The sequence below is a fragment of the Mastigoproctus giganteus genome, chromosome 9 (assembly GCF_048544385.1).
Source record: "Mastigoproctus giganteus isolate SK-2022 chromosome 9, ASM4854438v1, whole genome shotgun sequence".
Lineage (NCBI taxonomy): Eukaryota > Metazoa > Arthropoda > Arachnida > Uropygi > Thelyphonidae > Mastigoproctus > Mastigoproctus giganteus.
The window spans coordinates 217,244,915-217,261,134 of NC_143583.1; the positions used below are offsets into that span (position 1 = coordinate 217,244,915).

The window sequence follows — 16,220 nt, forward strand, 5'->3', positions numbered from 1 at the left end:
CATTGTTCCTCTCGCCAATCTTGTTACTTTTCTTACTTGTTCTAGCAACTCTACATCCTTCCTAAAATGAGGCCACCAAACTGTACACAGTACTTAAGGTATGACCTGACCATTGCCTTATACAAAGTCAATGGTCAGGTCAATATTGTCTCTGCTAGCAAAATTTCTATATATCATTGACAAAACTCCATGACCTGCTCTGGCAGCCCATATGCACTGCTCGAAGAACTTCATATATGACTGCACAATTAACCCCAGGTCTTTTCCATTCTCCACCTCCCTGAGTGTAGTACCAAACAGTCGGTACATTTCTCTTGAGTTACTGCTACCCATGTGCAATAATTTGCATTTGTCAATGTTAAACTTCAGTTGCCACTTCTCAGCCCATCTGCCTATCTTTTCTAGATCCTGTTGCAGTAGCATACTGTCTTTAGTGTCATTGACAACCCTGCCAACCTTTGTATCATCTGCAAACTTGGACATTAAGCCTATTATACCTTCATTGATATCATTGATAAATACACAAAACAACAATGGACCCAGCATTGAACAATGGGATATTCCACTAATAATATTAGTCCACATAGAATAGTGTCCATTTATTACCACTCTCTGTTGTCTCCCACTCAGGCATTTTTTATCCAATGCAGCAACTTGTCCTTAATGCCATACCACTCCAATTTGTACAGCAGTCTTTTTCATGTGCAACAGTATCAAAAGCTTTCCTGAAATCCAAGTATATGATATGAAAATTATTTTTTTACATCCAGTTCCTTTGTGACCAAATCACAGTATCCCATCAAACAAACCCATGATGTGTCTGAACTATTACTGCAGTCTTGTCTAGGTGATCCTGTATCACCTCTTTAACTAGTGACTCCGTTATTTTCCCTGTAATAGAAGTTAAACAATTCTGATGTGGATAACACTGAAGTGCCACCAAAACAATTTTCAACAGAAGAACTGGAGAAAGTTTTTTGGGGGGTTGACATGGCCTGCAAGGCGATTACGAATGGAGATCCGAATGTTGAACGTAGCATCAAGATACGGCAAATTTTACAAGATGGGATTCGATACTACAAAGACTTGTACGCCAAGAAAAAGAAGAGATGGCCTCACCAGACTTCATTATTGAAATACCTAAATAAACAACTGCTTTTTTAAAGCTTTTTTCTCATCTCTCATGATGTTACCTTTTCATTAATAAAATTTTTGCAACATTTTTTTAAAATTTCAAATCCTTTTAATTGGCTATCAAGTGCAAATTGTTTATAGATATTACAATTTGTTTCTAGACTGTTTTTCTGGTACGCATTCAATTAAACCCCATTATAATTATACCTCAATCAGCACGGTTTCACATAACACATAATAGTTTTGGTACCAATTATCAATGCTATGCGGGGTATTGCTGTATAACTAAAATGATGCAGTTTTTAGCTAATTTAGAGTTTTCCACGTACTAACATGCTGCTATTGCACAAACTTGTACAATGGGGAATTTAATTAAAGACATAACTACTGCCAAAGATAAAAGGAAAGACTTGATTTCATAAGGGTGACTGAAGTGGGACTAAATGATGATGTTACCAATAACAAATTCTAAATGGGAAGCATTCATGGAAGTAATCATAGAAGCTACTAGGCTTTTCATACCAACAAAAATACTGTTCAAGTGTTAGACTTAAATGGATGTCAGATGAACTGTTGAGAAATGTGGCAAAGAAGAAAAGTGCATGGGATGCATATAAATTATCAGATAATTCTGAAGCCTATGGTCAATATAAATTAGTCTACAATCAAGTCACAAAGGAGGTTAGGCCAGCTACGGCAGATTATGACATTTTTCTAGCGATGAATGCCAAGGAAAGCAGAAAAGTCTTCTATGCTTATATTAAGTAGTGAGAAGGGATTGAATTACATTAGGCGACTTGATGTCAATGGGTTAACTGTTGATGACCCTGCTCAGGTTGCTGACAAATTGAATAGGTTGCATCTGCATTCACAAATGAGGAATTCTTTGGGGGAGTGAAGGGGATGCCAGAAGTTTTTCAAACTCCAGTGGGGACTAAATAACTTTATGATAGGAAAGTGGAAGAAGAATTGTTGAAGCTGAACATTAAAAAGGCAAGTGGGATGGATTGGATCTATCCAATCATATTGAGAGAAGCAGAAAAGGAGGTAAGCAAGCTTTTAACCATAATTATTGAGCATCCTTAGATTCATGGGAGGTCCCTATGGACTGCAGATGTGCCAATGTATCCTCCAGTTCATAAAGGGAAATCCAATGGTGACATGAGTAATTACAGATGACCCTGCTCGGGTTGCTGTTAGCTTAACATCTGTTCCATGGAAAATAATGGTGTTACTGGTAAAGAAGTGATGCAGGACCATCTGGACAGGAATGCATTATACAGCAGTCAAAGCATGGATTTGTCAAAGAGTGGTCTTGTCTAACCAATCTGATAGATTACTATGATGATATCATATAAAATAAACTGGAACAATGTGCATTAAGGTATGTTACTAGTATCGATATTGATGGAGGTATATCAGACTTAATGCCAAACTTTGCAGATGATACAAAGGTTGGCAGTGTGGTTAACGGCATTAATCAGGGTGAGCTACTGCAACAAGATCTAGGAAAGTTGGGTCAATAGGCTGAGTAATGGCAGTTGAAGTTTAACATTGACAAATGCAAGTTTCTGAATATAGGTGGCAGTAATCCCAGAGTAACGTATCAACTGTGTGGTATTATCTGGAGGGTAGTAGAAAATGAAGTGTAATTTAGAATGGCTCTACAAATATTTCTAATAGGCCCAAATATAAAATTCCATGTTTATGAATTTCTGACTGGGAGTTGAGTTTTTACATGAGTTAAAAGAAAGAAAAATAATAATTACTGGATTTCTGTCAGTCTGATTTTAATGAAATTTGGAACGGCTCAGCATATCTTTTTAAAGGCCTAATATAAAATTTCACGAAAATCCATATAATGGAAGTTGAGTTGCTACATGGAGATGGATGGACATGGTGATGACATTATGCATATATATACTAACACACTAAAAAAATTGGTAAAAAACATATGCTGCTAACAATTAAAATATATATGCATAAGCACTGCAGTAAGCTGAATAAGCAGGCATGTCCATGTTGCTACTGTGGAATGTCAGTGGTGTTATAGTTTTTAAAGAGAGAGAGAGAGAGAGAGAGAGAGAGAGAGAGAGAGAGAGAGAGAGAGAGAGAGAGAGATAAGTTATAAAGAGTAGAAGGTGCTGAAATATAGCTTTATATCAATAGGTAGAGGAAAGTAAAAATATTTAATAAACAGTATTTAAGACATTTTACTTCATATCAATTAAAATATTGATGTATTAGCAGTGGCTGTGAGGACAATTCATGCTGTTTCGTCAATGATCGGCAGGATATTTGCTACAGTGAAAAGGTGATTAATCCCAATACATAAGGCAATGGTCAGACAATATCTTGAGTACTGCATACAAATCTGGAGGCCTCAGTTCAAGATAGATGTGGAATGGAATGAGTCCAAAGAAAGGAGACAAGAGGGTAAAGGGACAAAGGCTTCAGTTCTGCAAATTGCAGCATCTGGAGAGTAGGCATGTGCAAGTTTATCAGATTTTATCAACTCTGAATTATTATGTATTTTATCAGAAATTGTGTGTTTCATTCTTTCTTTTAAAATTTTTTTCTGTGAGATGTTTTATCATAGTTTAATGAAGGAGGCCTCCTTTACTTAATGTTGTAAGAAGCTCCTTCATAAGTTTAAGAATATGTTATTTCTGCTTTAATTAACATTATGGTTCTTTTGTGATTAAGTTACTGTGTATATATATATATACACTGAATGATCGCTGAATTATGACCACCCCTATGAAAACTGAATGCGACCTGTTGACCATGTGAGATACAAGAGTGCTCAGTTAGTCGACCTACATAGCATAGATAAAGTGTCAGTGGTTCAGTAAGTAGTAAAGTTCCAAGTGTGATGGGTAAAAGGAAGGATTTATTGGACTTTGATAAAGGACAGATTGTGAGTTCTTGATGAGCCGGTGCCTTGATTTCCCAAATGGTTGAACTGGTGGGGTGCTCGAGAGCTGCCATAGTTAAAATATACAGGACTAGCATCAAAATAGTCAAACAAACAATGACCCTATGGCAAAGCTGCAAAAGTCAGCGAAAGGTTGATTTTAGAGGTGAGCGCCGGATCCGACGACTCGTACAGGCAAACAGACGCAGCACTGTTGAAGAGTTGACTACCCAATACAACAAGAGTTGACTACCCAATAAATCAAGAGTTGACTACCCAATACATCAAGAGTTGACTACCCAATACAACACTGATAAGAAGCATGAGGAGCTCCAAAAGACAGTGCATACACCTGACAATGTCCAACAAGTCCGTGAGGCTCTGCAGCAAAGTCCCCAGTGATTGGTTCATCACCATAAAGGACACCGCACATGCTGCAGATCCTTGCATCAGATTGGGAAGTTTGATTTAAAGTTTCAACCATACAAATTGTAAGTTGTTCAAGAGCTATGGCCAGCAGATAAAGTGAGCAGGTGAGACTTCCGCACAAAATTCCTTGAGATATTGGATCAGGATGAGTTAATTTTCACTTTTCTGGTTATGTCTTATGAAACGAATGAATAAGAAAAACTTCCAATACTAGAGGCAGATAACAACCTGCACCATCTTCATGAAAAACCTCGCCGTAGCCGAAAGGTTGTGGTGTGGTGTGCTATCGGAGTTTCCACCGACATTGTGGGGCCGTATTTTTTTGAAGATGATGAACAACATGCAGTGATTGTCAATGCAAACCGGTATGGGAACATGATTGAGAACTTTTTCGTTCCAGAAATACGGAGAAAAGGTATTCTCCACACAACATACAGCCCACACAGCCATAACACGATCGCTAAGCTGAAGCAGTTCTTTCCACGTCGACTGATATCACGTTTGGGGGATGTCCCCTTTGGCTGGCTAGGTCTCCAGACCTGACAGACCCAGACTTTTTTCTTTGGTGATATTTCAAAGACAAATTGTGTAGCCATGCGTCAGTTCTGACTGTTGCCTTTTTCTTTTGTACCATTTACTGAGACCCACCCTGTATGTGAGTGTATATATATATTATTTTATTATTATTTTTAATTTTATTTACTTACTGTTTGTTGCTTTAGTTCTATTAAATTTGGAATATTATTTTATCAAGCTTCATTCAGTTATTCATGCGCATTCTTGCACCTGACTGTTTAAGCCAGAATTCTTCTCAGACATAATTTCCATAAAATGAGGTATATAAAGAATAATCCTAGAATTTAAAAAATATATATATCATTTAGTTTATCATCTCTTTCCTTGATTTTGCAGATAAAAGATACTACATCCTATTTAGTATTCAAGCTACTAAATAAGATGCAGCTTGAATAGATAGAATGGATAAACTTGCTATAGTCCTATACCCTCCCCCATTCCTCTCTCTTCCTCCAGATTTTTTTAAACTCTTTACAGTTTGAATTATTCACTTTCTCTTACTTGATATTATAATACAGTAGACTCTCGATTTTCTGGAATAGATGGTAAAAAAAAATCCCGGATAATCCAAAAATACAGTAAATCCCTGACATAGGTAAGAGATAAGTTCCAGGACTTCTTACGTAAGTCAAGTTTTATGTAACTCGGGAATGACTAATAAAATATTGCTACTATATCTGTGATATGCCGAAATTACAAAAACCACATAATGTCCTCAGAAGAATGAAGAAAAATAGTTATATATTTTTCAATTAGTTAGTTATATATGTTTATATGTTAGTTATAGAAAAAGTTATATATTTTTAATTAGTTCAATTAAAAACTTTATCTGGGGGACAGCAGTGAAAAGCAGGAGTGGCATATAAGAAAAGAAAACATAAAAGGAAGAAATTGTATAGTAAAAACTGATATGTATTTCGTAGCCTTGGTTATCATAGTTGACTTCATTGGTGCTGATCCCTTCACCGCTTCTCAAATTCTGTCTTTGTCCTTTATTATTGTGTTCACTGTTGACACTGACAAATCTGAATTCCACATGATACTTGTTAATATTTGACCATTTTCATACATCCTTATTATTTTAATTTTCTGATCGAGCTCAATCTGATTCTTTCCTTTAATTTGGGTCTTGAAATGTCCCGGTTAAACTGATCCCGGTAATTCGAGAGTATGCTGTATTTAATTTTGATTGAAAGTTGCTATTTCAGTTTGATTTAAAATTGGCTTTCAATTCATAGGGTCCTCCTGGACAAGATGGGAAGCCTAGCACTGTTACTGATTTTGCATCAATACCGGTAAGACCTAATATTTTATTATAACTGTGTGTGTGTGTGTGTATGTATGTATGTTAATACTCTGCATTTTTCAGTGTCTTTCCATATTTAAAGATAATGTGTTTGCTTTCTTTAACCAGGGACCTCCAGGTCCTCCAGGAGAGCCTGGTGATATTGGCCATCCCGGAATTAAGGTATCTTATTTTTCCCAAGTATTACTATTAATGTGTTTATTATTAATGTTCTTATTATTCATTTTCTTATTATTAATGCACTCCTATATTATATGTATTTAAATTTTGTTGCTAAGGATGTGCAGTATCTGCATTTGCAGAGAATAATCAAGCTCAATATTATACTGATTAATAAATGATCAATAGTACCCAATTCTAAACTTCCAGAATGGTTATTTAGAATTCCAGATTACTAAGAGAACCAGTAACCAAACTGAAATCAGTCCGTCTCTGACATACATAAGAGATACGTTCCAGGACTTTTTATGTAAGTCACGTTTTACGTAACTCAGGAATGACTAATAAAATATTGCTGCTATATCATTGATATGCCAAAATTGCAAAAACCACATAATATCCTCAGAAGAATGAAGAAAAATAGTTAGGTGGCACCATGATAACAGTCAAAATGAAATTTTCTTTAACGAACTTCAAAGGGTTAAGTTAAAAGAGATGATGTCACACCTTATGACATGCACTACACAAAGTCATTGAAAATTGTTGGACAACACGAATTTCAACTCACCACAATAACCCAATGTCGAAAAAATATTATATACAAAATACAAACAAAAGCTCCCACTTTGCTCTCAAACAAAACTGAACTGACTCTACAATCCAGAAAGGAAGGAAGAAAAGAATGTAGAAAGGGCTACAGTATAATTCTCCTAAGCAATAGCCAATGTAACACAGTCCAGATGGCTTGAACATTGTGGGGGCTTCTCTGAAGTACTTTGACATAGTTCACCTGTCTCAAACACATTGTTGAATATTTCTTCATAATTTTTAAAGCAGAAAATGATATATTAACTCTAGTTATTTACCTAGATTCTAGTTAAGCTGCAGATAACACAGTTTGTATGGGAACGGAAATAAAAACTTATATTTATTGTTCCTTCATTCGTCTTCACTCTTAAAAATGATACAGAAAGTATCTTTACAATTTTACCAAAAAATTTACTTAAGTCTGAAGTTACGTAACTTGGGCTTGCGTAAGTCGGGGACTAACTGCATGTTTTTTTTTTTTTTTTATGTGAACCCCAAATACGAGAGGTATTAGAACCTATAGTACTTTTTTTTTTTTTTTTTTTGATTTGGTAGTTGTTGGCGCATCGGCTTCTGTGGCCATATTGCACCTCCCAAGGTTTTTGCAGTACTTTGATCCAAGCCCGAGGCGGGAATCGAACCCGCGACCTTTGGGTTGCCGGGCAGGTACTTTACCCACTCGGCTAGCCCGGTCGGCCTATAGTACTTAGTACTGTGCTTGGGTTGGAGGTTGAGAAGACGAAAGAAGATATTTGTTGACATTGGACTTGAACTTCTGTAGATTGTAATTTTCAGGAAATACGTATGAAGGAAAGTTGTTCCAGAAAACAGCAGTTGAATGAATAAATGAAGAAGATGAAAAGTTGGTTCTGTGGGTTTGAAGTTGGACAGTAAATGGACGTTGGCTGGTGGTGGCACGTGTTCGGACTGTTTTGAAAGAGAGAGCAGGAATTATAAAAGCCAATTCAGAAGAACAATGCCCATGGAAGTATCTGTAGAAGAGGCATGCAAGAAACAGTGCATCTATGAGAAAGCGAGTGGAGAGACTCGGTTAGAGATGAATCATTAATTAACCTAACTGCCCTCTTCTGAATGGAATCAAGAAGCCTGAGAGAGGTTTTGGGGGCACCACCCCAGATGTGGGAACAATATTCCATGGCAGGGCGGATTTGCAATTTATACAGAGTGAGCAGCTGTTTGGAAGAAAAGTAACGCCGAGAGCGAAAGAGAAAACTAAGTTTTTTAGTTTTAGATGCAGAGGAAGCAATATTTGTAATGTGCTTGTGCCAAGAGAGATTAGAAGTCAGGGTAATTCCCAAAAGAGATATATAATTTTGCCTAGAAATTGGAGTGTCACTAAAGATAAGCATAGGAGTAGAAGAATCCTTTTTGCGAGATATAAGACAAGACTGAGTTTTAGAAGGGTTGAAATCAACTAAGTTGTCTTTGCCCCACTGGAGAATTACCTGAAGATCGGCATTTAAGGAATTGGTAGCAGATTTTCGAGAAGTTGAAGCTGATTGATCAGGACCAAGGTTTCTCAAAATGGAAAGTTGAATGCAATGTGCTATCATTGGCAAAACTATGGATAGGATTTCCAGTCAATGGAAAAAGGTCATTGATATACAAGAGGAAAAGAGTGGGGGAAAGAACTGAACCTTGGGGGACACCGGCATTAGTGGAGAAGTTAGAAGACAGAGAGCCATCTATCATCGCCTTCAGTGAGCGATCAGAGAGAAAACTGGATAACCAATTACTAAAAACAGTTGGCAAACCATAAGATGGAAGCTTGTTTAAAAGACCTTTATGCCAAACACGATCAAAAGCCTTTGAGATGTCAAGAGCAACTACTTGTGTTTCACCGAACCTTTCCATTGAATTAGTCCATAAATGGGTAACATAAGCCAGAATATCTCGAGTGGATCGACACTGACGGAATCCATACTGGTGATCGTTGATCAGACGGAAGGTTTTTAGGTAGTTTAAGAGTTGGCAGTTAATTGATTTCTCCATTACTTTAGAAAGAGTAGAAGTAATTGCAATGAGACGATAATTGGATGGGAGGGATTTGTCACCCTTTTTAGGAACTGGCTGGATATGAGCAAATTTCCAAGCAGAAGGAAAAACTCCTTTGGAATAAGAAAGTGAAAAAAGGCGGCAAAGAATAGGAGTAATTTCAGGAGCACACATTTTGAAAACAAGTGGAGAAATACCATCAGGACCTGCAGCTTTCTTAGCATCAAGATTCATCAAAATCCTTCTGATATCCTTTTGACGGAAGACCACAGGAGGCATTGAATGGAGCGTGTTGGGAATGGTGGGAGGTGTTTTGCCAAGATCATTAATACATGAGCTGGAAGAAAAATGGGATGCTAGCAGGTCAGCTTTATCCTTGGCTGAAGTGGCAACAGAACCATCTGGTTTGGACAGAAGTGGGAGCAGAGATGGGCAAAAGTTGCAGCTAATAGCTTTGGCAAGAGACCAGAATGCTCAGCTACCATTAGGGCAAGAAGCAAGTTTTCTACTCTTAGCCTGTTCAAACTCTAGTTTGGACTGATTAATAACTGCTTTACAACTGTTGCGAGCTTTGGTGTAGGCAGAAAATGAAGCTGAAGAATTAGAAACAAGCCAATTACGATATGCAACATTCTTCTCTTGGACAGCCTTAGCACATTTATTGGAAAACCAAGGTTTAGATAAAGGACGAGATTTTAAAGTGGAGTGTGGGATAAGGGATTCCATTCCTGCAAGAATAATTTCACTGACACGATCTGAGCAAACGTTGACATCAGAAGTTTTGAAACAGTAATCCGACCAAGGAAAAGCAGAAAAGAAGTCTCGCAGGTCATCCCATTTTGCATTCTTGTAATGCCAAACAACACGAGGTTGGGAATAGCCATGAGATAAAGGTTCCATTGGAGAAGAGACAATCACCAAGTTGTGATCTGAAGTGCCTAAAGGACCTCTCACTTAAACCGTGTACTTAGAAGGGTTGTTTGTGAGAAAAAGATCAAGCGTATTGGCTGTATGATTAGGATTATCCGGTATTCTTGTAGGTAAATGAACAATCTGTGCTAGGTCATTAGTAATTGCAAAAGCCTCAGCATCTCAACCTGCTGGGTCGGTGTGACTAGAAAACGGAAGCCAGCTGGAGTTGTGAACATTAAAATCACCAAGGAAAATTACTTCACTGTTAGGAAAGTTGGACTGGAGAAAGTCAAGTTGCAAAGAGAGGAAGTCAAAGAGCTCCAAGTGATTAGTGGAGTTGGGAGAATGGTAGAGACAACAGATGAATTTGTCACAATGGGGTAGAGAGATTTTCAGCCAGAGAAGATCGAAGAGAGGAGATTCCAAATTGCCAAATCTCTGACGGGGAATATCAGAACAGACATATGCACAAGTACCACCTTTGAGGCAAAAGGAATCATACAGCAAATAATTTGGGCATCTGAGATGAGCAGTAGATGAATCAACCGATAAGTGAGATACTGTCAGAAAAAGTACATAGGGTTTGGCAGACTGCAAGTGGAAATGGACATCATTGAGATTAGAATTGAGACCACGTATATTTGTAAAATGAATTAGGAAGTGCTTGGGAGGTTTAGATTTTTTCACAGATAAGCTTGCTCTATTAGTTTGACAATTCATGGTGTATTCAATAGTAAGAAAAAGTAGGAATAATGAGGAATAATTTTAGTTTAAGAATCTTGATTCCATAAGGCTCTATAATTTTTATGAGACACTTCTTTCTGTTTGATGACATGTTTAGTTTAGTGCTAAACCATCTAAACCATATGGGGAAACTTATTATTAGGAGGGAGATATAGCATTATATGAGCTTTTATTATTTTAGAAATTTTGTTTGTAGAAGCTTTATATGCTAATATTTGAAAAGAATGTGTGAATTTTAATCTTATTGTGAAAGTGATCAATAACTTCTTCAATTTCAAAATTTCAATTATCCAAATTTGTTTTTGAAATATTTTAAAAGAATGTGGGAAGTTTAATCTTATTATGAGTTTTTTTTTTTTTGTAGTTGTTGGCGCATCGGCTTCTGTGGCCATAGTGCACCTCCCAAGGTTTTTGCAGTACTCTGATCCAAGCCCGAGGCGGGATTCGAACCCGCGACCTTTGGGTTACCAGGCAGGCACTTTACCCACCTGGCTAGCCCGGTCAGCCTATTATGAAAGTGACCAATAACTTCTTAAATACTAAATCTAATAAATAATAAATAAAATTGCATCTAGAGTGTCAAAGAGTTTGTTAACATTACAGAGATTAAAATCCCCAAGCATAGCGGAAGTGTTGGATAAATTATGTTTAATATTAAATTATAATTTTATTGCCTGTTATAGAAGAATATCAGTTATTCAAATTTTCAATTATCCAAATTTGTTTTTGAAAATGTTTTGCTTTGTCTCTCCCCCCCCCCCCATTTAAAAATTTTACGTGTATATGAATACAGAGATTGTTGTTGTTATTTTGGTTTTTAGGAGCATTAGCAACTAAGGCCATATTGCTCCGGGAATATGCGGTGGTCATTCCCTGACCTTTTCGCATCCTCCGTTTTGGTGGTGACGGGCTCGAACCCCGGTCTAATCAAGAAGCGTGTGCTACGCACTGCTGCTCCTTCCCACCTGGCTACGGAGGCACCTACAGAGAAAGAGAAAATGAATCGAATCAGAACCTTGTGTGCTGGTTGTCAAAAAAAATTCAATGAAAACTGATTTTTCTGATGAATTGAACAGGTACTTCACATAGATTCTTACAGAAAAAAGGCCATTCATAGTAATTACTGATGGCTGTTTTTGTAAAATATAAACTGCTGGAGTGCTGAGGAATTCCCCTCTAGGAAGGGGGAGGGGGATCCTCCAATATGAAAATTTTTAGAAAATCATTGTGATGGGGGTGGGAGGCTGCTGCATGACTATGATTTTTCCTGCAGCCAAGAACTGCCATCACTGTGTTACTGGGTGCATTGTCATGGTGCAGCCTCCAGCCATCCTTCCATTTGTGAGGTCATCTTCATTGCATATTCTCACACAAATGTGTAAGAATATGCAATTGAAGGTTTGACACACCAATGTGTTAAAAGTTCAATGTAATAGCAGTAATGTTTCCCCCCTTGGCCCAGAGTGCCAAGTGATTTTCTCAGTGATTTATAGAGTGCTCCTTACAAAGAAAAAGTTTTGTTTTGCAGTGTCTTTTTGTCATTTATTTACTTCAACTGGTTCTGTGTTTAAAGTATTAAAGTAAGAATACAGAAAGGAAAACAACCATTCTTTATTTAGTATATATATTAATTAATAACAAACTACTAACTTTTACAACCGCTTGGTCACTGGTGGCACCGCTCCTGCCTCCACGTGGTGGGGCCAGTAACCTGGGAGAAGAAACTCACTCTCCCATGGCTAAAAGGAGCTATGATGGATAGCAACAGATGAAACAATTACAGATCTCAGATCTATTGATAAGGGATGATTTAAATACATCTACTGCAAAGAGGCAGAAAAAAGAAAGAACTGCAAACCCTGCTCCCCTTTTTCTATAACTTTAATATAGTGGATTCTGGTTATTTGGGCCACCAGTTAATGGGGCAGCTGTTTATTTGGGGAAAAGAACACAGACAACCCTTCTCACAGAAGGGTTGTCTGTGAGAAAAAGATCAAGCATTTTGACTGTATGGGTAGGATTGTCCAGTATTCTTGTAGGTAAATGAACAATCTGTGCAAGGTCATTGGCGCTTCCATAGGCAGGTGGGCAGGAGCAGCAGGGCGTAGCACACGCTTCTTGATTAGACTGGGGTTCAAGCCCGTGACCACCAAATACGGAGGATGTGGAAAGGTCAGGGAATGACCACCGCATATCCCGAGAGCAATATGGCCTTAGTTGCTAATGCTCCTAAAAAAAAACCAAATAACAAAATAATAACAGCAAGGTCATTAGTAATTGCAAAAGCCTCAGCATCTCGACTAGCTGAGTCAGCGTGACTAGAAAATGGAAGCCAGTTGGAGTTAAAATCACCAAGGAAAATTACCTCACTGTTAGGTAAGTTTGACTGGAGAAAGTCAAGTTGCAATGAGAGAAAGTCAAAGAGCTCCAAGCGATTAGTGGAGCTGGGAGAATGGTACAGACAACAGATGAATTTGACACAATGAGGTAGAGAGATTTTAAGCCAAAGAAGATCAAAAAGAGAAGATTCCAAATTACCATGTCTCTGACAGGGAATATTTTAATGGACATATGCACAAGTACCACCTTTCAGGAAAAAAAGAATCATGCAGTGAATAATTTGGGCAACTGAGATGAGCAGTAGTTGAATCAGCTGATAACTGAGATTCTGTCAGAAAAAGTACATGGGGTTTGCCAGACTGCAAGTAGAAATGGACAATGTTGAGATTAGAATTGAGACCACATATATTTTTGAAATGTATTTGGAGGTGTTTGGGTGATTTAGATCTTTTTGCAGATAAGCTTACTCTATTAGTTTGACAATTCATAATCAGTTATAATCAATATATAGATAATCACACAATAATTACACATAGTCAATTATTGATTTTAATTCCTTTGTTTCTTGGAATCACGTGAACTTATAAATGTCTCTATGTTGGAAGAAGATGTTACTAATCCTCAGCTTATACTGAGAGAAAAGTTCTATCAGTCTCTCTCTCTCTCTCTCTCCCTGTTATCATTCTTTACATTTTCTGCATGTCTTTCCACCACTTCATTGTCCATAGCTTGTCCCACTCTGGAGTCTCATTGCAGAGAGATAGTCATTATGACTTTCTCTCTGCAATGTGGAATTGCTTCTATTTCTTCTCCCAGGTTTTCCAGAAATCTTTAATATCTGTGGGAAACTCATTATTAGGAGCATATACCCAAATAATAGCAATTTCTCTTCCATATATTTTAATTTCAAGGGTCAAGATTCTTTCATCAACAAAGCTCCATTTTTCAATAAACTCTCTGAGATTCTTGTGAAAAAGCGCAGCCACCACTGCCTTAGCTCTTACATGTTGGTCAACATCAGACCAAAGGAAAATACATTCTCCAGTCATTTTTTTCACATCTCCCTTTCTTCTTTGTTTCAGTTAAGACCACATCCAATTTATATTTTCCAAATTACAATAAAATTTCATCTTGTTTTGTACTAACTCCTTGCACATTCCAGCAGCCAAAATTCATAATCCTTTTCCATTTGCCAGTTCGATTTTTATTTGTTCATCCAATTTTTTCTTTGTTAGGCCTTTTAGCAGTTAAACAATGTTTTATGATGAATGGAGAGCTGGCCCCTTGCATCATAAATACATCACCCTGGTTCTCCCAACTTGGAGAACCAGGGTGATGTATCTACACTTCTATATATTCTAGGTTCTTTATATTCAGATTCCTTAACATTTAATTTAATAACAGAAACTAATAGGTTTATGTTTTTGATAATTCAGTGTATAAGAATCTTTTGGATTTGGTCTAGCAATATGTATTTTTTAAATATTACTTTCAAATTCTGCATAAAAAACAAATGGAATTTTTAATGAGTGATTATAATTTTTGAAAAATGCTGAATCAGTTTCAGGCATCTTAACTTTTTAGCATTAGCATTAGTAGAGGCATATGATGCAAGAAAGCAAGCTTTATGCAACATCAGCCAAAAAAAAAACAATAAAAACAAAAAACACTCCCATTTCACCCCTACATTCATTCCAAATACCTGTCAAGCTCAGTCTTAAATTTATTTAGTCTATCAACTTCCCTAAAAAAGATGGAAGTCTGTTCCACCAACCAACTACCCTCTGGCTAAAGGCAAACTTCTGCACATCTATCCTATATCTGTCTTTCCTCAATGTGAATTTATGCCCTCTCAGGTGATTTATTCTGAGCAAGAGGAAGAACCCCATCAGCATTGAGCATTCTCAAACCATTCACGGCTTTATACACCTCAATCACATCACCTCGCAGGTGCCTAGTCTCCAGACACTGTAATTTTCAAAACTTAAGTCTTTCTTCGTAAGAGCAACCCTTTGTTCCATTCACTAATCTTGTTGCCCTTCTCTGTACTCGTTCCAACAGCTGTACGTCTTTCTTAAAATGAGGCCTCCAGACCTGTGTACAGTACTCAAGGTGTGGCCTGACCATTGCCTTATACAGGGGGATAATCACCTTATCCCTGCTAGAAAAATTCCTGTATATCATTGACAAGACACCATGAGCTACTCTTGCAGACCGTCTGCACTGCTCAGAAAACTTCATATCTGCCTGCACAATTACCCCCAGGTCCTTTTCGTTCTCTACCACTGTCAGTGTAGTACCACAGAGTTGATACTTTACTCTGGGGATACTGCTTCCCATATGTAGTACTTTACATTTGTCAATGTTAAACATCATTTGCCACCTCTCAGCCCATCTGCTCAACTTTTCTCGATCCTGTTGCAGCAGCATACTGTCATTAGTGTGCTTAACAACCCTGCCAACCTGCGTATCATCTACAAACTTGGACATTAAGCTTGATATACTATCATCAATATCATTTATAAATACAGAAAACAACAATGGATCCAACACTGAGGGACTCCACTAATAACATTAGTCCACAATGAGCAGTGTCCATTGATTACCACTCTCTGTCTTCTCCCACTCAACCATCCCTTTATCCATAGCAGCAATTTGCCTCCAATGCCACACTGCTCCAATTTGTGGCACCTCCGTAGCCAGGTGGGCAGGAGCAGCAGTGCGTAGCACATGCTTCTTGATTAGACTGGGATTCGAGCCCGTGAGCCACCAAATATGGAGGATTCAGAAAGGTCAAGGAATGACCACCGCATATCCCCGGAGCAATATGGCCTTAGTTGCTAATGCTCCTAAAAAACCAAAATAACAAAAATAACAACAGCTCCAATTTGTTCAGCAGTCTTCCATGTGCAACAGTATCAAAAGCCTTTCTAAGATCCAAATATTTGATATCAAAGTTATTCCCTGCATCCAGTTCCTTTGTGACCACATCATAGTATCCAATCAGATTGATCAGGCAAGACTTTCCTTTAACAAAACCATGCTGTGTCCGATCCTGCAGTGCTTCTTTTACCAGTGCCTCCATTAATTTTCCCGGAA

General features: G+C 37.6%; 1 protein-coding gene across 2 annotated transcripts in view; it reads left to right on the forward strand.

Moving 5' to 3' along the window:
• Window positions 1-16,220, forward strand: part of LOC150081124 (uncharacterized) — a 1,253,880-nt gene that overhangs the window by 583,761 nt on the left and 653,899 nt on the right. For both annotated transcript variants that reach the window (XM_090381132.1, XM_090381131.1), the window contains exons 18-19: window positions 6,295-6,351; window positions 6,471-6,524. In XM_090381132.1, coding sequence (XP_090237258.1) covers window positions 6,295-6,351; window positions 6,471-6,524 — 111 coding nt within the window. The remainder of the gene's footprint in view (window positions 1-6,294; window positions 6,352-6,470; window positions 6,525-16,220) is intronic.